General features: G+C 45.2%; 1 protein-coding gene across 2 annotated transcripts; it reads right to left on the reverse strand.

The window, feature by feature from the left end:
* On the reverse strand, positions 1–27449 carry net1 (neuroepithelial cell transforming 1). 2 transcript variants are annotated; one of them, XM_062527739.1, is made up of 12 exons: positions 27206–27449; positions 20168–20234; positions 16977–17039; positions 5096–5203; positions 4775–4933; positions 4181–4243; positions 3886–3982; positions 3689–3765; positions 3165–3422; positions 2809–2979; positions 2187–2373; positions 1–2034 (listed from the first exon to the last, which is right to left on the reverse strand). In XM_062527739.1, exons 1-12 carry the CDS (start codon positions 27340–27342, stop codon positions 1478–1480), a joined length of 1944 nt encoding a protein of 647 aa, XP_062383723.1. In that variant the 5' UTR covers positions 27343–27449; the 3' UTR covers positions 1–1477. The 2 variants fall into 2 exon arrangements, with proteins under 2 accessions (XP_062383723.1, XP_062383724.1); XM_062527740.1 differs by lacking the exons at positions 16977–17039; positions 20168–20234; positions 27206–27449 and adding an exon at positions 7453–7813.

Raw genomic sequence — 27449 nt, forward strand, 5'->3', positions numbered from 1 at the left:
TCAATCTTACAGCCGTCTTTATTACAATAATTGGGTTTGTTCATTTTACACCACAGTATCACACAAAGCCCACAGCAAACACTTTTTCCTTTATCGCTCTCGTTCCATTTTTTTTTTGCTTCTTTTATACACAAACTCTTTTTATACAAAAAAAAGGGCTTATTTTTTTACACGTCACGTTTCAGAACCTTCTACTTATTCTAGCAACTATACCAACATTCAGTTTCCTTTCTAGTAATCTCACTGGCTTTTCACCAGTGCCTCATCCCTTCCTACTCTGGGCAGGATCAACAAATGGCTAGCCAGGGTAGGACTTGTCTTGTGTACCTCACCCATAATTGGCTGTTCAAATGGTTGACCTCACCTCAGTGTCAATCTGCTCTTTCCTTGAACATACTTCGTTTGCCATCAATTTCACATATACGTACATTTCTACCATCTGTACAACATTCAACCTACTTTCTATTCAGCATATACAAGGCACGTTTCAAATTGCCGAAGTATAAACGCTCATGCTAACTGCAGCGCTAATGCTAGCACTAATGCTAATGCTATTGGTAACGCTAACAAGGTGTGCTGTAGTCGGCACACAGCTGTGAGATATGCTACAAAGTGTCCATCTTTTGTGTTCTGTGGTAAAGCCGGCATTTGTCGACATGGCTCAGATTGGAGTTTACAGGACAAAATAATGTTTGTTTAACAACAAACCAAAAAAAAAAAAATATTAAACTGAGATTGTTTCAAATTCATTCAATTAAACCCTATAGCCAGATAATAATAGGTGTGCTAGCATGATGCTAGCTATGCCATTGGATGACCAATGGGAATGTGGTGAGTAGACTAAGACTTGACTTCCAGTAGAATCAGACTTTACAAAATATTTAGTTTCTCTTTTTTTTTTACACAATATATGTCTGAGCCTCTCCTTCTTTTCCCCCCTCAAACATTTTCTGGCTTTAAAAAAAAGAAAAAGCTAAAAACAGTGCTGTTTTAACACACCGAAAAGAGCTACAGTACAACTTCTTACTGATAATATCTTAGAAAAAAATGTAAAACTTTAATTACAAAAGAAAAGAAAAAAACACATAAATATTAAATGAACAGTAAACAAGACTAGATACAAGGACCCTCCCCACCCCTAGACACACAGACACACACACACATACACAAAGGCAGTTGAGTGTTAAGTGTGTTTTACTGTAATCATTCCCTTGAGTCCTTGGTGATCGTGTAAATACTGTTGGATTGGACGGGGGGTGGGGAGAGATATAGCTGCCATTCAGCATGGTAAGACGGAAACACTGTTGTAAGAACACACACTTTTTTTCAGATGTGAGTGTGTGCACACACATACACATAAAACATAAATAGAAGTCCACCCGCTTCTTTAAAAATTTCAGTCCCTGACTGTGGCCTTCTGGGAAGGCAGGAGTCCTCCAAAGGGGGATTTTTACACCCCCCTTTCTTCCTCTCCTGTTTAGACCATGGTCTCTTTCCTCTTCCCAAGTGAACAGAGGGAGCGACGCTCCTTCTTGGCCTTGCGAGGCGACTGGGATGATGTGGTGGAGGTGGAGGAAGAGGAGGGCGATGAAGATGACGCACAGTCAGAGGAGAGAATCGGGGACGGCGAGGTGGGTGGCGTGGGGGATGGCAGCGCAGCCTCCTGCGGGCAGTTCTCGTCCGCCTCCATGGAGGACATGGACGACATCGAGGACAACGTCGAGGACGACGACGCCGAAGAGGCGGGTCGGCGCTTGGACCGCGCGCCGGAGGCGGGCAGAGCTGGCGGAGGGGTGGTGGGGGTCTCGGGGTCGGAGGAGGAGGTGGAGGTGACCCCTGAGTCGGAGTCGGAGGCGGCCGTCGTCGCGGGGGCTGCGGCGGGGGCCTGGGGAGGGGGCGCGGCGCCGCGCTGGACGGTGATGGCACTGCGCAGGCAGTTGAGCCACTGCTGCTTGTGGAAGATGTCGTTGACCTGCAGCGTGTGGGACTGGCCCTGGGAGGGCTCGGTGAAACGCACACGGAAGATGTTCTTAGCTGAGAGAGAGAAAAAGATAAAAAAAAAAAAAAAAGATGTTAACTTTCCAGTTCATGGGAGACTTTCAATAATATCAGTCATTAACTCACACAAATGATTGAAATAATATAAGAATGAGAGAGGGAATTGACTGTGTTAAATAAACGCTCACCTTTCTCAGAGTTGGTGAAGGCTCCCCTGAAGGATCCTCCCATCCTCACATCTCCGTCCTGCAGGTCCTCCAGGATCATGTCCCGCAACGGGATTGGCTGGCGGTACACCTGGTAGCCATGGCGATCGTTGCGAGTGACGGGCCGGGTAAGCACCAGGACCTCGTTAAACAGGAAGACGTGCAGCTTCTGCAGAGAGAGAGAGACACAAACACGCGTTAACTTGATGAGATTGAGCTTCACAGTGTGTTGTGTGTGTGTGCTCGTGAGGATGGTAAAGGTTGTGGCGTCATGCTGTGAGCCTGGTCTGGATGTCCATATTTAGAGGCTGTTTTTGAAGTCGGCCTGACGATCATGAGGGTGAGAGCACAAAGGCTTGAGTGTTGTTTTAGAAAATACACGCACACGGGTGTGTGTGGTCTCGTTGCAATTTGCGACTGAGTGACTCTGTATGGAGTCGCGCGGCGCCAGCGTTCATTTATCTAAATTTGTCTCTTGTTGTGTCTGCGTGTTATACGCGTGTGTCTGCGTGTTATACGTGTGTGTGTGTGTGTGTGTGTGTGTGTGTGTGTGTGTGTGTGAATGTGTGTGTGAATGTGTGCGTGTGTGTGCGCGTGTACTGACCGTGCCGCTCTTGTTGCGCAGCTCGCCGTGGCACAGCAGGCTCTTGCTCTGCTGGATGTGCGGGTCCTGCTGACGATCGTCCAGGAACTCCAGCTGCTCCTGGTAGTACTGGCACTCCGACTCGCCTTTGCGCGTGTTGATGTCCGACAGCACCTCCTGGATGATGGAGATCTGTGCACACAGAGGGAACACACCCAGACGGATTATTAACAAGCTCTCTCCATGAAATTGCTCTCAAAAAACATGCTTATTTATTATTATTTATTTATTTATTATCTATTATGTGAATGTGTGTGTGTGTGTGTGTGTGTGTGTGTGTGTGTGTGTGTGTGTGTGTGTGCGAGATCTCTCCTCACCGCTATCTGCAGGCTGGGGACGTCGGGGTGGTCAGGGGGCGTGTGGCGCAGCACCTCCTTGAGCAGGAGGGGGTACTTGAACAGGCGCGAGCGGGGGATGTCCAGGAAGCTCCACAGGTCCAGCTTCCTGCTGAAGGGCGACTCCAGGCAGCGCTGCAGGAAGTCGCCGACGCGGCGGTCCTGCTTCTTCTGGTCCAGCATCGCCTTGGCCGCCAGCTGGTGGCTGCAGTACTCGCGGTACGCGTTGAGACGCGGCAGCTGTAAACACACACAAAAACGCACACACAAGTAAGTTAAAATGCACACACACACACACACTTTGTATAGGATTTCGATGCACTTGCACAGTTGAGTCACGTAATCAAATATGGACACCCGACACATGTGGTGGATTCTAAATCGAGAGTTTCTAGTAAACAGGTGGGGCACGGCAAAGAGAGTTGAGGGAGGTTGCTCAGGTCAGGGTGTGAGAGGTGAAGGGTCAGGGGTGAGGGGTGAGCAGGGGTGAGGGGGCAGGCGCTTACCCAGTTGATCACGATCTGGCCGATCTCTCCCACAGTGCCGTCTGGTCTCGTGGCCTTGCTGAGCTTGGTCAGAAGATCTGAGCAGAAACAGAAATAAGGAGAGGGTCACACAGACGGTCACACACACACACACAAATACACTTTCCAAATATATAATATGCCGTCACACACAAACACACACACACACACACACACACCTTCGTGGAGTGGGATGTAGGCGTCCAGATCCCCAAAGATGTGCGCCAACTCCTCCTCAGTCATGATGTTCAGTTTCAGCATGGGATCATGGTACGCCTGAGGACAGAAGCACACAGGGGAGTTAACTCAACAGATAGAGACGAAACTTAATGTCATTAAGGCAGTCGGGCTCCGCGCAGACCATGGAGACAAAAAACTCGCTGAGCTCAGAGAGTATTTCAGGAGAGCCAACTCATTCCTTTCTGCTTATAACTGCTTTCTGTTTATGTGTGTGTGTGTGTGTCCAGGACTAACCTTGCGTGCCAACTGGAGGTCTTCAATCAGGTCCTGCTCTCCTCTGTACAGCTCGAAAATTGCCTGTTGAAAAAAGAAAAGGCTGGTTAGCACCACATTCCTCTATAGTAAATACAGGCACACACACAAATCATATATACACCCCGGAGACAAGCTGACTAAAATACTTATGTTTAGTCTGAAGTGGCCCCTACCCATTTCCTCTGAGTGGAAGGAGAGGGGTATCGCTCTCTCTCTCTCTGTGTGTGTGTGTGTGTGTGTGTGTGTGTGTGTGTGTGTGTGTGCACAAGCGGGAACATCACAGTTTGCTGCGATGTCTCGGAGCACGGCGTGTTTGTGTGTCAGACAAATTCTGAGTGTCTGGCCAAAATGTCTCACTCCGCAAATGCCCCGGCTACATGGCAAAGACGCAGTAAAAAAAAAACGAGACGCAGATGAATACTTTCCCAGGACACGGACAGGGCCTGAGCCTGTAAATCTGGATATCCGAGTGTGTGTAACTGCAAGTGTGTGTGTGTGTGTGTGTGTGTGTGTGTGTGTGTGTGTGTGTGTGTGTGTATGTGTATGTGTATGTGTGTGTGTGTGTGTCCTCACCTCCTGCCGCTTGATCTCTTTGGCGGAGAAGGAGCCTTTCTGGCTGCTGTCGAGGGTCTCGGACCAGAGGGTGCTGTTGCGGCGCTTGGGCGGCGTGGGAGCGGCCGCCTTGCTGCAGGGCTTGGGAGGGGAGCGGCCATCACCCCGGAACGAGATCGACTGCAGAGAGAAGCACGACCAGAGCAGAGGAGGGGTCAATCTTACGGACAAATGACCCACAATGCAACATTGAAAATGGAAGCACTGAACAAGTGAGGGGATCTGGTATGTGTGTGCGTGTGTGTGTGTGTGTGTGTGTGTGTGTGTGAGAGAGAGACTCACCTGGATGGTCTGGCCGAAGCGCCTGACGGCACCGCTCTTCACCGGCGAAATCAGATTGGCCAGCGAGGTGACACGCCCCAAGGGACGCACACGCTTACTACTAGGCTCCTGGAGTAGAGGAGGAGGAAGAGAGAGAGAGAGAGGGAGGAAAAGAAGAGGAGAGAAAGGTCAAACCCTTGACATTAAGGACAAACATGTGAGAGAATGCAAAAATTGCCCCATGTGATTTCCTGCTGGCGAAATTAACCAGTTAAACTCCACCTCAAGACACACACACACAAACAGCCCAAACAGAGAAAGAAAGCGCGGTCACATGAGTTTAATGGCGACTGAAATATGTATGAGCGGACTCCCACCACACACACAGACTAGCTGGCGTTTCCTGGCCGGCAGACAGTTAGGCGTGGGCTGCCTCTGCGCCCGGCAGCTGTTTGGCCCATCATACGACAGTGTGTGCTTCTGTGTGTGTGTGTGTGCGTGGGGGGGTGTGTGTGGGTCACCCATAGACCCCTACTTCAGCACAAAGAGCCCACCACAGCTCCTAGGAGGAGAGGGCTCTAGCTGGGAGCATGCCAGGAATGCACGAGACCTCTTCTCAGCTGTCCCACTATCCCACCACACACACACACACACAGAGAAAAAGAGAGCACTGGCCTTTGAGGGTAATAGCATGCCTGTACCACACAAGCGTAAATGCAGTGTTTACCTCTCAGCACAGTGTGTGTGAGTGTGTGCGCTCTGCCTCCGCACACACACACACACACACACACACACACACACACACACACACACACACACAGGTGGGGGAAGGGGGTTGTGTGTGGTCTTGTTCAGGCAAGTAGTTATGGCCCTTGCGTGAGAGTAGCTCTACACCTGAGCCCTCTGGGGCTCTGTGTGTGTTTCTCTGTGTGTGTGTGTGTGTGTGTGTGCGTGTGTGTGTGTGTGTTTGAGTGTTATAGTTGGCTGGGTTCCCACTCCGTTAAAAATCAAAAGACTTTGGGGCTGCACCTCTCTTGCGTGTGCTCATGTATACAAGGTTCACCAGTTGTAATTACAGGTTTCTACACAACAGTTTGGGAAGATAGTGTGTATTCCTCTGTGTGTGTGTGAGTGCGTGTGTATTCGTCTAACTCAGACAAAGAACCCCACTTCAGTCACATGCACATGCATATGGAGGATTTGTGGATTTGAGTGTGTGTGTGTGTCTCAGCTTGGCTCTGTGAGAGTGGGGGAAACACAGCAGCCATTCACACACAGCTGCTGAGGAACAGAGTCATGCCCCACACACACACACACACACACACACACACACACACACACACACACACACAAGTGCCTGCATTAAGGCAGTGTTCCAGGTAGTGTTCTGGTCTCTGCTGTAATACAGAGGCACAGAGAGCCTAATCTATACTGGCCACATTTTTCAGCAGTGGGCTTAAGGGTGTGTGTGTGTGTGTGTGTGTTCCTGCTGACCCATCATTGACTTGAAGCTCAGCAGATTCCACAAAGCCCGTTATGCATCACAAGTCCCAAGTGCTAACGTTTACTCAGGACACAGACACAGACACTATTTAACCTCCATAAAAAAAACCTCCGTGACCACACACAACCACAGGAAGTGTGATTGAGGAACCGGCTTCTAAAAACCACAGAGCAATGAAATCGGATGTTTAAAAAGAAGAAGGAAAAATCACAGCTCATTCACAAACTCCGGGATACTTCTGCTTCTGTTCCCCGAAGAAGCCACTCACACACACACACACAGGGTGGGGGAAGGGAGCTGAGGGGGGAAGGGAGTTGAAAGAGAGGTGCAAAAGGGACACCTGGTCAGTACCTTCTGCTGCTATAATGGCCTTTCAGCTGCAGGAATGCACTCACACCTCAGAACACCCGAGCCCCTCGGGGCTAACACACACACACACACACACACAGAGCGAGAAACTGCACCCTTCGACCCCTGTCAGTCAGAGCAGTTTTGGCTGTACTAAGCCGATGACTCTTCTCACCAGCCTTACCTAAACCAGAGACAAACTAAAGTACACCTATCTCTGGAGACCTTTGCCCCCCCCATCTCTCTCTCTCTCACACCCACACACAGACACACCTTTGGCCTCTCTCTCTCTCTCACACACACACACCTACAATGATAAGGAGTAGGGTTAGGTGCTGATTCAGTGCCTCCCTTGATAAGGGAGAGCGGGGGAGAGAACATGACCTAATGCCTGTACAAACACACACACACACACACACACACACACACACACACACACACACACACGTACCCACTAGTCCCTCAGGACTACTCCTATAATTATAGAACTAAAAAAGTGTGCGAGCAAAAGAGCTGGGATAATCACCTCGTTGTCTCGGATGTACTGGTACTGGTTCTGGTCGATCAACTGCAGACCGCGTTTGGGGGCAACCAGGCTGACCGGTTCCACATAATGGTCAACCGTCATGGTCTTAAATACAAATCCACTCAGAAGGCGGCTTTGGTTCGGTTCTTCGCCGCTTGCTATTCCTCAGAAGTTCTCAGGTAGTCCACAGAAGAAAAAAATACACCGCCAATAACAACGCTCAAAATCCAACAAGGGAAAAATGTGAGAAAGGTCGACGATAAAACAATGACGTCCCTAGTAGTCCTCTTTGTTCGCTTCAGTAAGACTAACTCTTCCACACACACACACACAGCGGTGGTGCCGTGCCGTGCCTAAACTCTTTGACTTGGTTCTGAGGTCTGAGGCGCGCCAGGGAGGGCTAAAGTACTCCAGTAGTGTGGTGGGAGGGGCCAATACTTCAGCCGTATCCCTATTGGCCTAGAGCACACCGTGGAACAGCATAGGAAGGAAGGGGGTGGGGGGTATGTCTGGGATGACAAAGCCAACCCGCAGGCTCTATGCACTTTTCTCTCAAACACACACACACACACACACACAGTACAACTGTAAACAGTAGTTGGAATTGCAAGTTGTATTTCGAGAGGTGTTTGCAGTACTTACAAAAGGATACGGGCCTCTGAGAAAATAATTCCATGAGAAAAACTTCCATGAAAAACTGTCTCTCACAGGCCCATGCACGTACTGTGCTCATCAATAAATGTTTATCCTGCGGTGTCTATGTTAATAGAATCATGATGCAGCTTTTTCAGAACCAAACCCTAAATATCACAGTTAAACTGTGTCTGTCACTTAAGGCATTTATTGCTATATCACTTCATTTGTCAGCAATGCACATGCATTCCACACTGGACTCAACCCTAAGGTCATAACCATACCTTACTGTATAAGGGCTTTACCTATGGCTTTACCTATTCTGTGCTTGCTCTGGTTCTTAACGACTAAGAGAGTCATTATGTGTGTGTTTGTGAGTGTTTGTTTCTGTGGTGAAAACCTGTGATCGCAGGTGAAAGTCTCAGTGCTCAGTGAAAGTCTAAATGCAGATTGAGGTGTGAAATGAAAAGATTTGTTTGGTTAATATGTGCATGGTGTGTGTTAAAATAATATGTGCATGTGCATGGTGTGTGTTAAAAATAATATGTGCATGTGCATGGTGTGTGTTAAAAAAGAGACATGAGAGTCATTAACATGCTCTGATCAGAAGGGGGTGATCAAATCGCAGGAGTGAAACCCCCTCCCCCCACAGAAACAGACCGCCAACCAACCAGGGCCCAATACACAAGTGACAAACTACTCACTTAATAATTAGACAAAGGTGTGTGTGTGTGTTTCTGTAATGTTAATGTTAAAGCACATGCACTGACTGAGGCTAAAAGAATACCCAAACCTTGAAACCAAAACTTTGCTCCCATCCTTCCTCTTATATATATATATATATATATAAATATATGTGTGTGTGTGTGTGTGTGTCCTTCTCCATTTGCTTATTACACATACACACATGCACTCAGTGTGGCCCTTAACTCATCCTCCTGGCTAAATACTGAGGTGTTAAAACAGGACATCTGCAGAGGTGTTAGGGAGAGCATGACTGACCCACACACACACAAACACACACAATTTGCAATGCAACTCACACCATTCACATTGTCTCTGAATTAGTGTGTGAGTGTGGTGGTGATGCAGTTGCAACTGAGACACTGACCATGTGTGTATTCACTTGTGTCCCAGTCCAACCCAAGTGATGCATGTAACCGTGTGAGTGGTACCCTCTGCTGGTTTAAAAGTGAACTGCAGGTAGCAAACAGTGCGAAGTTTGAGGTTCAAACCTGCCACTTGCTGTATACCTACATTGTTATGTCAGTGTGTGTGTGTGTTTGTTTCTTGAGAACACAAGGCTTTGTCTGCGTTCATATCATTTGAATTCCAATGAATGTCCAGCAAAGTTGCCCAATCATCACATTACCAGAAGTGCAACTCCATAAACCGGTCCTGGCTAGTGTGAAAATGAGAAATGGCCCAGCAGTCAAGTCATCCTAATTGGCTTCTTGTCTCAATCTGACACTCAAATCGCTTGTCGTATTGCACCATACATCGTTTCCAAGTAACTAATAAGAATAAATGAAAAAACAATACTTGCCGGAAGAATTCAGGTGTGGCAACTTACCAGCCCTAACCAGTAACCACAGCAGTGTAGTATGGCATCATCTCTCAATCAAAAACATGTCAATCAGACGAGTTAGAACACACACACACACACACACACACACAGTGGGTGGCCTGGGATGTCTGTGTGCCTCAATCAGCTGGCAGACGCCTGCAAGTCGTTAGCTGTCCGGGGGACCAGTCATCCCTATTCGTCCCCTCTACTGACCTGATTACAGGCCAGTGTGCAGTTTCAGCCAACGGACACAAGCTCAGGTCAGCCACGCTAAAGCCCTATTCACGATTTAATTATAACTTCCAGATCCAACGATTATGAAAACAACATAATCGAGATCCGATTATTTTGTCGTATTCTGACACAGTTTTTAAAAGCATAAGCCGTTTCCCAGACTGGCTAATAAAAATAAACTATTAAGATGGGCAAGAGAACACAGAGGGAGACTTACATTTACAAGTTTTATAAGCATACAAATCTCAAGTGTTTGGAGCACATGTTTGAGACTGACATCAACCAAAAGAGAACTGTTTGGCTCCATCTATCAAGCATGGTGGAGGGAATATAATAATCTGGGATCTACTTTTGGTTGTAAAGTGGGGTAATTACTGAAGATAAAGGGAACCTTGCAGGAGGAACGCTAACACTGCAGTCTGCAGCATCATGCCACAATCTGTGGACGACGTTTGACTGGAGCCAATTTCAAGTGACTGAAAGTACAGTTCTAAACCATACAAGAATCATGTAGGGAAGAAGCAGTCAGGTGGTGGTCTTCCCCTGAGAGACCCTAAACTTTTGACCAGCAGTATGTGCATGTGTGTGTGTGTGTGTGTGTGTGTGTGTCATTGTGGCATCAAAAAAAAAAAAGTGATGAGGTCATGTTAATGTAAAATAACTACAATGTGTTACTGTACCACTAGTGCTTGCAGTACTCAGCTAGCACAAGCACAGAGATGCTTTGGGTCTAATGGCCTGTACAGGACCGTTACACCAGTTTTGAATGACTAGTCAGTTAGTGAGTGCCTTAACATGGAAATTAATATTCTGATATTAACCGGAACAAAGTCAATATTCAGAATACTCCCATGTAAAACAACATTTTCCGATTGCCTTAACCAGAAAAAGGTCATATTCATAATAAACATAACCGGAATAAGGTATGCGGAGTATTCCGGTAATATTCTGGTTTATTTATTTAGGTGCTCTTAGGTGTTCTTTTAAAAACTCATGTAAACACCTTATTCAGAATATTGTCATATTCAGAACATGGTCCATAATCAGAATATTAATGTCTAAGTAAACTCACTCAGTGATCATGCTGTAGTGGTCCTACAGCAGAGGTGCTCAAAAGCTTCTTCATCTTATCTGCGTGTAGTGTACACACATTCCCAGACAAACCACACACACACACACTGGCCCGTTCACATACTGCAAAGCGCACATCGATAGCATGGCCTGCTTTTAACAGAAGCCCACACCCTCACGGTTGAATGAGTGAATATCACGGTGTTAAGGAGTAAACGGAATGTTCTCGCAGTCAAAAGATGGTTTATAAATTGGAGTGAAAGGGAAGTAGACCAGAGACACATGGAAAGAAATAGGCCTAAAGAATGTACAGGAGAGAGAGAGAGAGAGAGAGAGAGACTATTAGACAGAGAGATAGAGAGACTATTAGAGAGAGAGAGAGAGAGAGAGAGAGACTATTAGAGGCCAACTTGAGTGTGTTTCTTTTCAAGTGAGGAGTGTAGCAAATAGAGTTCCTGAATATCTCACTCACACACACACACACACACACGCTTCCTGATATTGCTCAACAGTTTATTTAAGTTTCTTTCAGGTACCGTTGCTACCAAACATAGCAGGTAACTAGCAAGCATTCACACACCCTTAAACCTCAAACCAGATAGAGAGCAGACAAAGCACGCACACACACAAATAATAAAAATACACTCTCTCACTTGGAAAGGCTCAGTCACAGACACGTACACACACCTATGAATGTAAAGCATATCAGAATGCATACTTACATACACATTCGCAAACAAAATTGCTCGCTTGAACAAACATGACCCTTCGCCTACTGACCAGAAAAAGTGACAAAACAAGGTGTGATACATGACCATTGAACAATATTGAATCGTGCCTCTTTTCCTCCCTCTCAACATTATCATTTCTATATCGCTCTCTCTCTCTCAAACACTTCTGGCCAAAGGCGCTTCACTTCCTCTGCCAAGCAGTGGAGTGGCCATGGGGAAGTCTTCAATCTCGGCAGGAACTCTCCTGACACGCACAATCAATCTTTGTGTGTGCAGGTTGTCTGTGTGTGTCTGTGTGTGTGAGTGATGGTGGTGTGTGAGTTACTGTAACAGGGAGTTCTGATGAAGCCTGGCAGCCCTATGAGGTTGACCTTATCCCTAGAAATCCTCCAGTGGATTTCACTCTATTCTAGCCCACGCCAACCTCCCTCTCTGAGGAACACATACAGTAATTTCCCGCATATTAGTCCGTGAGCCAGAGGGGTTGGTCGTTACCGAAAAAGTGGCAAAGGCTACCATACCTTTTCTGAAAGCCTGGGATCTCAGCTTTTCAATGATGTATGATGGCCATCTGACAAAAGTAGCTGTTTTGAGTTTTGATGCATAATGTAAACTAAGGTTGAAGAAATAATGCGTATAAATCAAGCAGAACACTGAAATATTTTATTTTGTTATGTTTGGTATCATTTTAAAGGGGAGACTCTGAGCTTTCATTTAAATCCTTTTGTGTTTTGGATAAGTACAGCCAACCCTGGAGCTCTTCAAACCTTTAATCACACACATTTTCCTGCCATTTCCCTGCCATCTTTTGTCTTTTAATCCTGTGGCACCTGGGAGCATCAGAGAAACAAAATTCAAACACTGAAATACTGGCATGACCCTATGGATTCAGAAAATGTATCATTTACCCATATTATCTGATTTGGAGGGGATGATTTTCCGTCTTATATCAGACATGGCGTTTTTTCAAAGACATAAACAGTAGTGTACTATTACCCTTAAGGTTAATTTGTTGATATGTCGAGTTGAAAGTCTGAGGTAAATATATTTGAAATAATAATTATTGATACAGATCATTTTGAAAAAGTTGTTATACAGTGCAACACACTGACATGAGGAGTGACACAGTCCCTCTTGCATGAGCAGGACAGAAACTCAAGTACTGCTTCGGGACCAATGGAGACATTGAACCAGTCTATGGAGAGCTGTAAGTCACCATCTTGGTCCAATCTAGACCAACCATGCTCAACTGGGGAAGGAACTTCAGGGTTGTTCTCGAGGCATCTTCTCCAGATAGCACCTTGATAGTTAGCTCTGAGACCGTGCTTCCTGAGAGAATCCGAGCATGGAGTTAACTGCCAGGATTCTACGCCTTTCTTTGCACAAAAAAAGTACATACTTCATTTCATTGATGTTGGTGATTCTGGAATTGGAGCTGTACATTTGACATGTGAACTCCTTTAAGGCTGCATACAACTCAGGTGTCATTGCCCAGTCTGCCCCAACCTTCTGAAAGGTCTCACAGAAGTTTTCATTCTTCTGAAAAAGTTTTAGGGCTGACACTTTACCATGGCCTGCAAATGCACTTACAGTATCGCAGCCTGTGTATACGTGTATTTTCTTGCCTGAGAACAAGGCATTCATTTTTTAATGTAAATTCAAAGAAAGTGGGGACCTGATATAAATGATATGTGGTGGATACGTATTAAGGACCTTTTTAACTATCTAAAAATGCTGAGAATGCTGAATAACAACTTTTTCAAAATGATCTGTATCAATAATTATTATCTAAAATATATTTACCTCAGACTTTCAACTCCACTTATCAACAAATTAGCCAAGGGTAATAGTACACTACTGTTTATGTCTTTGAAAAAACGCCATCTCTGATACAAGACTGTAAATCACCCCCTCCAAATCAGATAATATGGGTAAATTATACATTTCCTGAATCCTTAGGGTCATGCCAGTATTTCAGTGTTTGGATTTTGTTTCTCTGATGCTCCCAGGTGCCACAGGATTAAAAGACAAAAAATGGCAGGGAAATGGTAGGGAAATGTGTGTGATTAAAGGTTTGAAGAGCTCCAGGGTTGGCTGTACTTATCCAAAATGTTCACAAAAGGATTTAAATGAAAGCTCAGAGTCTCCCCTTTAAAATGATACCAAACATAACAAAATAAAATATTCCAGTGTTCTGCTTGATTTATACACATTATTTCTTTAACCTTAGTTTACATTATGTGTCATAACTCAAAACAGCTACTCTTGTCAGATGGCCATCATACATCATTGAAAAGCTGAGATCCCAGGCTTTCAGAAAAGGTATGGTAGCCTTTGCCACCTTTTCGGTAACGGCTTCCATAATTTGAGGCCCTGGCTCACGGACTATATAGGCCGCATTGTGTGTAAGCCACAGGACAGTGTTTTATGCAAGTTAAAAGAAACAAAACCTATTGATACCATATTAACTGTTCCTGTGTATTAATCTCATAGCTGAAGAAATCTAGCAAAATCAATGAATAAGCCGCGGCTCATAGTCGGGAAATTACGGTACCTTTTGAAGCACTTAGGCCATGGCGCTGTCCGAAAAACGGTTCTAACAATTGGTCAGCCCCGGGTATGATTCCCAAACCAGTCGTTGCAAGTTTCCTGGTCACTTCTAAGGAAACCTTGAACACCCCTTCTGGGCATTTCGGATTGGATGTGATACACACTGAAAGTAGACGTTTTAAAAAATCTGCTTTTAACCAACATTTGCCTCCCTTGAACTTGGAGAGGTCCACGGGGAAAGCGGCTCTTTCAGTGGAAACTTTCAAGGAACGAGGCAGACGCGACGTTGACCATAAACTGTGGTCATCTGCGTCGAAATGCAGTCACCCGTTGTGCCCAGTGTTTGCTATGACAATACACATCCATACAGGTAGTGGAGAGACACTGGTGGGGTGGGGGGGGGGGGGGGGGGTGGGTCAGGTTGGTGAGAGGTTAACACCAGGCAAACCTTCCAAACAACAGGGTACTAAAATCCAAGTGGTAGAATGGCTATAAGCAAATGATCAGGCGAAACTGGTTTGGCCAGAGGAAGAAGGCTAGACCGGACAAATACACAGTCAGGTACACACAAGACCAGAAAAACATGTCCGAATTGAAACTTTTGGAAGAACGTGCTGAATCACTGCTTCGTGATTTAGATAGTTTACGCTGTCTCAGTGTTATCTGTGTCCATCTGGTTGCTGTGGAGATTGTTTATAAACGGGCCTAGCTGATAAGTCAGTATCGAAGAGCTTTCACATTCTCAGACTACTACACCATAAGATACTCTGAAAACAATACCCCTTTTATTGACAGTCAGGTACTCCCATAGTGTGCACATGTATATGCGCCTGCCCATACATAATCACACAGGTTGGAGCTGTTCATAAACAATGAGCATCTGTCAAATGGGGATACTGAGTGAAACTGTTCAAACATAAACAATGGAGGTTTTCTTTCTAGTCTAGTCAGTGTGTGTGTGTGTGTGTGTGTGTGTGCGTGTGTGTGGGAGTGTGTATGTGTCTATACACACCCAGTGAAATTGTAGGAGGATTCCCAATCCTCTCAATGACTGAGTCACCTTCTATTGTCCTGTGCAGAGGCTTAGAGTCTAGGTGTATGTATAGTGTCTGTGTGTGTGTGTGTGTGTGTCTGTATTTCTTCATGATGGATAGTACGGGGTGTGTCTCCCGGTGACAGAAACTGTGAATACGGGGTTGCTAGGGAGATGAGTGGCAATACAAGCACTGAACGACCCACGCTCGGGTCTGCTGCCAAACAGCACTCCGGCTTTTCGAAAGAAAAACACACGCACACTCTTTTTTTTTCCCCCTCCCGCTAGTCAGCTCTGATTGCAAACTTTCCGTCGGAGATGAGGAGCCGGCCTGGATAAACTCCGGAAGGGCCTCGCAGGGGAAGATTAAAGTTCTAATAACAGCGTAGCGCTGCAGCTTAATAATGATTGGCCACGGCAAACAAAGTCCGCGAGGGTAGTCCAGCTTCCTGCTGGAGCAGGCCCCAGTACGGTCTGGCCGGAGGGTGAACCTGCCGAAGTGTGATGGAGACCACACAACAGATCTGGTCCCAGATCAGCACTAATGGCCTTGCAGTGATATAAACAAGATGGGAGTAGGGAGTAGAGTGGAGATCACACTATCCCTCACCTTTCCTTTTCTGCTCTGCTGAACCCTTCGAAAACGCACAGACACACATCTACCCACACACACACACACACGCACGCCACGCACACACACACACACACACGCACGCACACAATAGATGAATACAATAAGCTAAACATACACCCACAAATCTACTGGACCACATAAGACATGTACGAACTCAACTCTCTCCTACAACGAGCATTAGCTAAGCCACTAGACACACAAGTAAAGAGTAAACTTCGAGCAAGATTTGTGCATTTTAGAGGTGACAACAAGGCTCTTCATGCATCACCCGTGCCCTTGACATGACCCTTAATACTTGGGAGCCATTGGCTATTTGACTCTCTGACCACCGTGACCACAGAGTGCAGGGAGAGCGACTGGGCGGCTGTAAGCAACAGGCTGTGGCGAGACTGTATGCAGTTAGGTGTGGTTACTCAAAGTGCAGTGGTTTTACGGCTGACTGTGTCCCTGGCCTGCAATGGATGACGGTGCAGTTTGGGCTTGTGGCTAAAAGAGAGAGAGGGGGACCATGTGAACGTAGCCTAAGCCAGTGAGAGCGAGGATGAGGGTGTGTTGACCAGGTTTAACGGTTCTGTACAGCTCTGGTTGTTTGCGAAATAGTTTATAAAAAGGTGTAAATATGTATATGTAGTTTCTGGGGGAAATGATGATGCCTCCACGCCAGCAATGATGAAGGAAGAAGTCATAATGAACCTACATGTTCTAGGATATGCTATGTATAGTGTATCAGAGTAAACATTCCAAGGCATACATTTAAATCGAATTAGAAGCTGTATGCAAACAAAGGCATCAAAAACATTTGAACCACTACATCATGGGGCAGTATTATCAGAGAATATCATCTTCATGACCTTGTTTATAACTACAGGTCTGGATGCATTTACATTTTCTACCAAAAAAAAAAAAAAAACACCAGCCCCGAAGCTAACTCTTGCCAGTGTGACTTCTCTTATGACCCGGTCATGAGTAAGTGTGTGTGAGTGTGTAATAGCTTTTGCGGCTATAGTGTTCTTGGGATGACTGGTGTTGACTCTTCTTGCCCATGGGAGGGCTTAGTAGTGAGTGACCCACCTTGAAATCGAAGCTGGACAGGCTGACTGAATCATCGTCCTTCTCTCCTCGCCTCTTGCGCTTCTGTGAAAACGCACACAAGCATGTGTTAAACAGGAGTCCATACATGCGCTAGTACAAAATACATCAAACAAACAAACTCACACTAAGACAATGAACTGCAACAGAAATACCTCTAAGGACCAGAGGGCTGCCGTATGCATTGATATGTTTAGTGTGCTCACGGGCAGACAGTCTGAATACACAGAACGCCCAATTGTTTCTTTTGATATTCTTCTTTCTCCTTCACTAGCTACCCCACAGAGCTCCGTGGTGTTCTTGTGTGTGTGTGTATGTGTGTGTGTGTGTGTGTGTAATGTGTGTGTGTGTCTCAGGTGATGTTCACCCCAGGGGTCCCATTACTGGCAGGAACTCCCCTCTGAGGGGGTGAGGTGTTAGGAGCTTACATTAGCACCTGGTCTGCAACAGCTGAGAGGTGACAAAACATGTGTACCAATAGTGTGAGAGTATCTGTGTGTAAACTGTCTGATTTTGAGTGTGTGTGTGTGTGAGTGTGTGTGTGTGTGTGTGTGTGTGTGTGTGTGTGTGTGTGTGTGTGTGTGTGCACGCATGTGTATTAACCGATCAGGCTCTTTAAACGCGTGAATAGGCTCTCCACTCATCAACCCCCCCCCACCCCCACCCCCCCAATTCATCAGGGCTCTGATTGGAGGGATCATGGTAGGCAATCAGCACACTAAACATCAGTGGAGTTGAAGTGTTGATTGATTGACAAGCCAAGTTTCTGATGAGATCAGAAAAGTACATGCCCCCACTCCTGAGTATAAGCCCAGATGAATACAGAGAGGTTTCGAGTGCCAGTAGAGTGGCATTATATAACTAAAGTGCAGAAGCACTGGTGGTACTGTGTGCTTGTTTGTCTCACATGCAGGCCAAAGAACAGGCGGGGTTGTTTTCTCATGAACATGCAGGTAGGTACATGAGTCACTGAGGTCTATTGTCCGTATCAGTCCTCAGAAGTGTGTGTGTGTGTGTGTCAATCAGTTTGGTGAGGTGACACACACCGAGCAGTGTACTACAATGCTTTCCTACCCCGCAAGCTATAGCAACCGCATTAGATAACACACAACTCACTGCATGAGAAATCTCATGGCCTTTACGAATACAGTCAATGTCATTTATAATCAGGCACAAGCATTATCTTAGACAACGTCCCATGACACACGATCCACTCTCCCAGTCTTACACCTGCAGCCACATGTACACACAAATACACAATATACTTGTGATGAAAAATGTGCCGTCTTTTCATAATCACGCATGCTTGTTCTCACATCAAACCTTCTCCATCATACACACACGTCTCCCACTCTCACATTCCTCTGGGGAGGCCACTAATTGCAAGGGAATTTTCAAAAGGTGTGCGCAACAAAGGGCATCTAATCTGAATGTGCAGTGAATGACGTTAACGAGTGTGCATTGTGTGCATGTGTGTGTGTTTACTGGGCACAGAGGTAGACTTTAGAGGGCACCTGGCACAAGATGAAGCATCACCTCCCTCCTCTCCCACTCGTTCCTCTCTCTCTCTCTCCCACTCACTCTCTCTCTCTCTCTCTCTCATTCCCCTCCAACGAGGGCGATAGCGAGATAGGGAGATAGAGTTTCACTCCGCTTCATCAGTGCAGGAATGCTTTGTGCAAGTGCCTGCCTGTGTATGTGTGAGTGTGTGTGATTGTGTGTGTGTGTGTGTGTGTGTGTGTGTGTGTGATGCAGTAATGGAGCTCTGGTTCCAATCACCACAGTGGATTTACAGTAAACAGCAGTTGGGACATGAGAGAGGAATGAAAGCCGCTCATTACGCCGATGCTGATCTAATGAGAATGACGGAGAGGGAAAGGGGGAACTGGAACGCCGTTCTATGCATCGCGATCATATATGAAATCACTATTACCGTATTTCCCAACCATTAGCCGCGGCTTATATACATTGATTTAGCAAAAAGTCTTCAGCTATGAGGTTAATTAATACACAGGGCCAGTTCATATGGTATCAATATGGTTTTGTTTCTTTTAACATGCATGAAATGCTGTCCTGTGGCTTATACGTCATGCGGCTAATACACAGGAAATTACTGTACTGCCATTTTTACAGTATTGTACTGTGCTGTCAGTACAATAGAGAGACTCCAAGAATGTCTCCTTTTCGGAAAGAGAGGGAAACAGTAGAGGAAAGGAGGAGAGGGAAAAATATGGAAAAATGGAAAGGAAATAAATGAAAGTGACAGAGAAAAGGAGATCAAGTTAAAGAGACTAAGAAAGGATGACCGAGAAAGACAGAGTGAAAAAGAGAGAAAGAGAGGAACATGGTGTGTGTGTGTGTGTGTGTGTGTGTGGGGAGTTATGTGGGGTGCTGGGGGGCCCATCATTGCGTCAAGAGTGAGCTGTGGTATGCATAACTTCACTGCCACACAGACGTCACATCAGAGCAGGAGATGCCTGTGTGTGTGTGTGTGTGTGTGTGTGTGTGTGTGTGTGTGTGTGTGTGTGAGAGAGAGAGACTGAAGGGACTGAAAACCCCTTGAAAGGTCAGCATACTGTCTCAAAAACCTAGCCCATGTTTCAAGCAACCTTCGAACGGTTTAAGAGGCAAGGCTGAAGATTTGGTGCAACGTGAGCGTACAATTCTTCCTCTGTTAGGAGGGGTTTTAAGCCAAAAAGGAAAACTTTGCCACATAAGCTGTTTGTGTTTTGGGGCTTTGCGCGTGTGTGTGTGTGTGTGTGTGTGTCCATGTGAGCTCGGGGCACGTGCTGCTGTCACTTAACCTGTGACACAGAGCAGCAGCAATGGCCGGGATACCACAGGAAGTAGCTTATCCAAGTACTACACACACACACACACACACACAGTCTCTCTCTCTCTCTCTCTCTCTCTCTCTCTCTCTCTCAAAACACACAACTCTATCCAACATAAGCATTCAAAACCCACAAAACACACACACACGGACTTCGAACACACACACACACACACACACACACACACACACACACAAACACAAACACACAATAAAAGAAACACAGCATCTTGCTTCGATTAAACTTATCCTGTCTGCCACCCATCGTCTGGAGGCATGCACAAACACATGCATAAACACACACGCTATGTTATTGAAGGGAAGCAAAGTTATGACTCACCAGACTGAAGTCCCATTGAGAGCTTGGGGTCAAGAAGGTGAAAGAGCTACCTCTTCGGAGAGGAGGCCTGAGAGAGATGGGGGGAGATGGAGAGAGAGAGAGAGAGAAAAAGTTTATGATCATTGCTCTTTATAATCAACTTCATAAAATAATCAACTTTGATTAGGGTAATAACAGTAATGTTTATTAAGATAACACACACACAGCCCATACCATAGTGGACATGCAAATACAGTAAAATGGGAGCTTAACTGTGAAGCATGTTGCAATTTGAGTTCCTAGAATCGGAAGAGCTTGTTTCTGGGTGTGGGTGTCAGAGGAACTAACTGCGATTTGTGAGCAATCCTCAAACCATCCTTACCACAGGTGTGTGAGTGTGCGTGAGCGTTAAGTGGATGTGGGAGGTCAAAGGTGGGGCTTGAAAGGGCCCCCGGCCATAGTGCAAACGAACCCCCGCACAGGTAAGCAGTCAGAACAACCTGCAGTAAACCACACCTGCGAGGGCCTGCAGGCAAAATGTTACGCTACATAAACTGAACCATAACAGGCACCTGAGCTGGAACACCGAGGGCTATACGTGCAGTTTAATAAAACATACTGTGCTTAGTCCTTCACACTACACACATAACATAAACATAACATAAATCACTACAAGCGCCACCCCTTCCCCCCTGAATGAATTGATGGATGCCGTCGGCCGTATTCAACATGAGGCATGTGAATTTTCGCCAGAAGTGTGTGGGACCTACAAGCAATCCTCCCAGAGGGCAATTGTGTCATTTCAGAGATTCTGCTCGAGGGCCCTGGGCTGTGCGTGCTTGAGTAGTGGCATTTTGCTATACACTTACCCAGCGCGAACTTTATGGGCGCTGCCATCTTGAATATCGCCATTACTGCGTGCCTGCGAGTGTGACGAGTGACACTTGCCTGTGCTTTTCAATGAAAGCATCCTGTCAGAGAATGTCTAACAAGAGATCCCGCTCATGAAAGAAAATGTCAGGTGAAAGGGAACATTGGATCAATGATGTCAGACTGTGCCAAAACTTACCAATAAAGGTAATTTATTAACAACATAAGGTATTAAGACGTGTATTAATGACAGCTAACCTCTGCAACAGCCGCCTATGGAACCAACGGGCTAATTTCTTAGCAGCCAGGCACGCAGTAATGGCGGCGTTGTGTTACTTCCGTGTTTCGCTGGATTAGTGTATATGAACTGTATCGTGTGCAGGACTGTTGTAGAGGGTCTTAGGAAAACTGTGTGGCTGACTGATGCAGGTTAACAGTACCTCACTGTGCATCATGTTCAGGATGTGTGTGTTAGGGTGTGTTCAGTTCAGTCAGTGTGCTTCCTCTGACACCAATATAGCTATCGGTTTAGGAGTGCAGCCTAGAGCCAAACCACATATTTCTAAGCAATCGCCTGACAGAGTTCCCACCACACAGACAGTCGCAGACACAGACACATAGCTTCCCATGTCATTCAGCTGCCAAACAACACAGTTGTGTAAATAGTGTGACATTCTTGTGTGTGTGTGTGTGTGTGTGTGTGTGTGTATTTGCATCTGGGTGAGTCAGGTATTCAGAAGAGCATCCGGAGAAGCTCCAGTAATACCCCCCCCCCCCACACCCCAAGGCATCTTTGCACAGCCCTACAGAGACATGCCAGGAATGGAATGGCAAAATCAATCACATACCTTTACCACCCTCAGGTTTCATTCTTTCTCTCTTTTGCTTTAGAGGTACGGAAGCACTCAGATGACAAAATAAGTTGTGAGGTTTCCTCCTAAATGACGCATGTTCTAGACAACTGAATGCAATTGCAATACAAACGCACCTGTTACCTTCAAATTGTCAAACTCCATTGTATGTTCGCGGACAACTACTTTCCAGACTTGTTTGCGATTGTTTGCAAATGTTTGCCGAAAACTGTTAGCAAACATTCGCCTATGTTTGTAAATTTGAATGCACCTCTAGTCAAAAAACAGACTTGGTCTGTGTGAGTGTGTTCAGGAACACCTGGCTCCCTTCTGTAGATGTGGAGGTCCATACTGTAGTATGCTACTCTGTCACACTGGCAAAATAAAGAGTAAAGAATAAAGATAAAGACTGAAATAGACAAAAGTAACACAAATCACTCAAACTCTTCACAGCCAGTGTTGCCCCTTACCTCCAGGCCACAGATACAGATTCAGGACTAACAGAGCCCTGTTAAGCTTTGTGCCTGCATCTATAAGACTTTTGAATGGTTGGATCCCATTTAGACTGTCCTTTTAACACTTGGTCTCTTAACTATTATTTATTGCTCATTCAGTAGATGTACTATTAATTCACTAGGCTTAGCTAACTTTTTACCTACTATGTGTCTAAAATGGGCTGTTGTGAGTGTGTGTGTTGCTTCTCCACATGTGAAGTTCGTAACGGGAAAATAAAGTTTTGAATTGAATAGTCAGAGGGGGTGGGGGTGGGGGGTTACTGGTAATTTAGTTGGTAAATTAATTTATCAAGTCTGTGAATTCTATGAGGGGTGAGTGTGTGACTAACTTCTGTGCTGTGACTTGAAAGTGTACGCCAAGTGTGTTCCTCAGAAGCTTGGCAGGGCACTGACCCACTCTTACTGACACACAATAGGCTTGTTTCCATTGAGAGTGTTCGGGTTGAAACGAAACCTATTGGAGGCGGGAACCTGTCCAGGAACCTGCCCTCACTCGGCCCCCTCAGTCCTTCCGTTTCCATCAGAACTGAAGGACCGTGGTCGAACTCGCCAGCACATGGGTACGTCCTGAAAGTTTGTTACAGGACAAACTCATGTGCAGCTTCACGATCGCAACACAAAGATACTGTAGCGTAGCAGCTGCAGCAAATACTCTCCTCACACAGATACACCTTTGCTAAAGCCTTTATCATCATTTATCTACGTGCAGAGACAGTAACCTAAACATTAAATCTAGGCTACTTGTGTAAACCTTTGAGAGGGACAGACACACTAAATGAATGCAGCGCAGCACACCCATCATTCATCATGAGCATAGAGAGAGTGCATTAGTGCCTAGAGCCTGATCAGGCTTACGTGTTTTCAGGTAGAGGTGAAGCTAAAGATGAAGAAATATGTTGGATCAGCAGGTAAGACGAGATGGGAGTTCCCCAGCCTCACGCAAAATGAATTTGGCCAGAGTCAGACGACTGGTAGCTTGCCTGTCTTCAGCTTAAAGTTAAGTGACTATACCATCGGAATTCTAGCCAGTAGAAAAACTATTTTTAGCGGACATTTGGAAATCCAGTGTTGCCTACCACAACTCGACAAGGTAACAGCCTAACCTGTAATCAATTTAACTGTAACTGATGTCCGCCTGGCGGGGTTTTAAAAAAGTGTGCTTGGTGTCTTCCACTTCCACCTCGTTCACACCTTGAGTTCCTCTGAAGAAAGCTTACCTACCCCGAGGCAGGTAGTGTCGTAGGAGACTCGCTCAAACGTGGTCCGGAAGTGGAATTTCCCATAAAAGGGGCACTTCTGTTCTGCAGGAACATGACAACTGTGCCAGTGAACGCAAAGAACTACTTTCTCTTTCGTTTTCTGTCTGCATCCTGCATTAGGAGAAGTCATAAAAGTCTCATGAGTAGGCCTCATCTAAAGATTCCCGATTTCCCACAATTTCAGAACCCCTGAGAATCTTTTACATACGCATATGCATCAAAAGCAGGAAACCATGGAGCACATTTAGAAACGTACTCTTTCTGACCAAATGAGTCAAACAAGGGTTCCACTGGAAAAACAAAAAAACATTAGTTGCTCATTTCTCTGAGGACCATCAAAGACTTGCCCAAGAAGTCCAAGATTGATGCAACACCAACATCTACCACATATAGTTGTAATGCTACAACAAATACTACAGTTTTCTCACAACTTTCCTTGCACTGAGCAATGTACGAGGGCTGCACAATTATTGCAATAGCAAAATGAACCAACACAATTATCTAATCGCAAAAGCCACAAATAATTGTGCACGGTTAATCTTGTCACATTTACGACTGATATTCATGTCATCCTTCTTGACAGTACAACTTCTGATTGGTGAATGTGTACAGTATAGTGCCGAGAAGAACAGAACTTAAAATTTGTGAGCTTCAGAGTCAATCAGGATTGCTGTGCTTCTCATGCACTATAGGCTTGCTAACCCCAGGTGATCATGGGGACACAATTGGTTAACAAACACTTTTGTTTGCTCACCTTTGGTTTGATAATTGGAACCTGGCTTGTGGGTCTACATTGGCTAATGCTAATACTGACTGACATAACATTTCATCAATGAGTTGTGTCCCTCTTTAGAGCTTGATCTCTGCTCATGTAGACATTTTAACAATAAACTAGTAGCCTATGTTTTAAAATGATTTTGTGATTCTTCCAAAAGTTTTTTAAAAATAGTTATGCTAAACAAATAATTAAACTATGAAATACTATTTCCTATTAAGATGAGGATTCATTTGGAGAGTCATGCCATTCTAAGCCACAAGTTCACACACAACAGGGGCATCAAAGTCCTGTAGGGACATGCAGACAACTGTTCCCGTAAACGTAAAGCTCGACTTTCTCTTTCGTTTTCGTACGCATCCGTCTGCATAAGCGGAAAATCGCTTTAGAAGAGTATGCCTCATCCAAATTCCGAATGAAAAACACAGATTTTACACAATTTAGGAGTTCCCGTAAATCTTTTTCAAATGTACACGCATGCATCACAAGCAGGAAACCATGGTCTATACTTGGTAACACACTCTTCCTGATAATTTGAGACAAAGACAGATTCTACTGAGGGGGACACTGTATCTCTAATGCTACAACAATACAACAAACACTACAGCTTTAGATTTCACAATCCCCATATTATTGACTGGCACTGAGCAATACACACAATAATGGCCAGCAGTTTCATGTCCTGTTACTAAAAAAACATAGTTCCATTCATTAATTGATGAACTCCTCAGATCTACACTCTTTGATCAGTCTGTGTTGTTTCTGCTTAGGAAGGATGTGGGGGAAGGATCTACTTTATGGATGGATAGGTAACTACAGAATTTGCCCACCTACGCTTCTCATTTCATTAACGGAACCAATAGCCAGTGGTGCATTTGTGTGTGTAGGACAAAGAACCTAAGCTTAACTTTAGAGTCATACTTGACCTACTTTATCTTCCAGCGTTATCTGTACAAAAAAGAACTCTGTGTCACTGCTGGACATAGAGGCAAAGTATCGACTCAAACCGAGCCCATTCCAACCAAAGACTTTACTTTTGAACTGGTTGTGTTGCATAGCCATAACCTCAATGTCAACTTGACTTTTACAATCGTTGTCTACATGGAGATACGAAGATCAGTAGAGATTCGAAATGCTCAAATATTGCATTTTGACTCTTGACCTATTGTCAAAGACCAGCTCAATCAAATCACTGGGAACTCCAGTGGCAAAGAAAAAAACAATGAGGCTCAGTCAGACCAGACACACACACAGACACACACACTAACTTCAATGCACCCGCCACCACCCACCCAAAAGGCTCTTGTTTTCCCATGCCACCCAGGTCAGATGAACGGGCAAAATATTGGCACGGGCCATGGAAAGCCATGTCCAGGGAGGAAAATGGCATTTGCTGCCAACAAAAACCCAAACATATTTTTTTTTATGCCCAAAATAACACCACATTACCCTCTGCCCCTGACCTCATGTTGGGAGTTTGTTTGACCCTTCTGTTTTTCTGGAACATTTCATGCATATATAACTCTCAAATTGAGTATGTGTCAGCTTATCTATGAGCCTTCAAAGGTCAGCTGCTCCTCCATCAATAATATAGAGCAACTTGGTGGGGGGTCTAAAAGAATTGAGCTGGATGTTGGACGTTAGCATAACATCAGGCCTTGTGCAATGTGCATGCATTCGACTCTGCCTTCTATCTGGAAACCTCTGAAATATCGGTCTCTCCTTGTCTCCCACAGCAAAGTAGCATGATTCGCACGCAGACCCTCTACATTGTAATTGAAAGTCCAAATCCAAATATACATCATCAGATCTATATCTAAATACCATTACAAATTGTATTTGCGTGCTTATGTTTTAGGGACATTTGCAGAGCAAATCCCACATTTGTCAAAGGTTCGTATGGGTATTCCCAGACTTTGTAGATCGATGGCTATGAAGGGCATGTAAGACATATATGCACAGGGACTGTCTGGGTGTGAACGGTCCTGATACTGTCAAGAGGGAGCAAAGTGCACTTCAGCATCACATGCCTCTACTCACATGATGCATCTCTGATTCATCTTTACAAACGGCTGTTCAAACGCAGACGCAAGCGTTAGTTCAACCGTTCGTCGGTCTGCAGCGCCACTATGCGGTGGCTGGTAACATAGCTGGACAAAAGTGTATTTCTGACTGATGTACCAATAAGTTAGCTAAACGTTGCTGTTATTCCTCCATGCACGCGGCCAAATGTTGGAACACTTAATGTTTACAGCTAATTAGTCTGCTAGCAATATTGATTGAACATTAGGCCCCAATAATGAACTTCTTAGACATCGTGCTTGCATGGTCAATTCGTCGCCATTTGCATGGTGTCGATTATGAATGTAGCTGCTATGCTTCAAGATGTAATTATTGCGACCAAACAAAAGTCCACGTAACATTACCATCAATGCTAAGAATATATATTGTTGTTTGCTACAGATAACGCTAACGTTGCAGCTACAATCAACTTAATCCCACAGGCTAACACATCGATAAAATTAGCCAACGTTAGCTATGATAACTATCCCATAAACAAGCTAACGTTATGCTGGTGGACATGTGAACTGTGTTAGCATTGCTAACTTAGCTAACCATAGTGCGCTAACGTTATTAAAATGTCAGAGCAATTACTGCAATTTAACGTTACATTTCCACTACATAATGCAACAAGGTAAAACTGATCAGCGCCGTCGGTGTGTTCAAGTAACACAATGCACAGATTACATCTATGCAACGATATGTTACTTCAAAGTCCCCCTCCTCACCGTTTCGCATTGTTATTGATCTCGGGGGACGTTTCTGTGTCCAAGACTGTCGAGTTTCTTTTCTTGGAGTTTCCTCTCCTTTTCGGCAGTTTACTCAGCTCTGGAATCTCGACCTGCGGCTCAGTGGTTTCCTCCATTGAAATTTTGGACTAAATTCAAAGTAAAACGAAACCTATAGGGTGACTAAAATTATGAATATAGCCAAATTTGACTACATATAACAATAGACAGGGCAGTGGGCAAA

The sequence above is a fragment of the Sardina pilchardus genome, chromosome 23, assembly GCF_963854185.1.
Source record: "Sardina pilchardus chromosome 23, fSarPil1.1, whole genome shotgun sequence".
NCBI lineage: Eukaryota > Metazoa > Chordata > Actinopteri > Clupeiformes > Clupeidae > Sardina > Sardina pilchardus.

Excerpts from the sequence above, each read along its gene's own strand:
- net1 (XM_062527739.1), bottom strand. The coding sequence starts at position 27,342 with ATGGAGGAAACCACTGAGCCGCAGGTCGAGATTCCAGAGCTGAGTAAA. Across the intron at positions 5,204-16,976 it reads TGTCCAGCTTCGATTTCAAG|GAGCCTAGTAGTAAGCGTGT; the intron begins GTGGGTCACTCA and ends CCTCTACTCCAG. Across the intron at positions 4,244-4,774 it reads AAGAGATCAAGCGGCAGGAG|GCAATTTTCGAGCTGTACAG; the intron begins GTGAGGACACAC and ends TTTTTTCAACAG.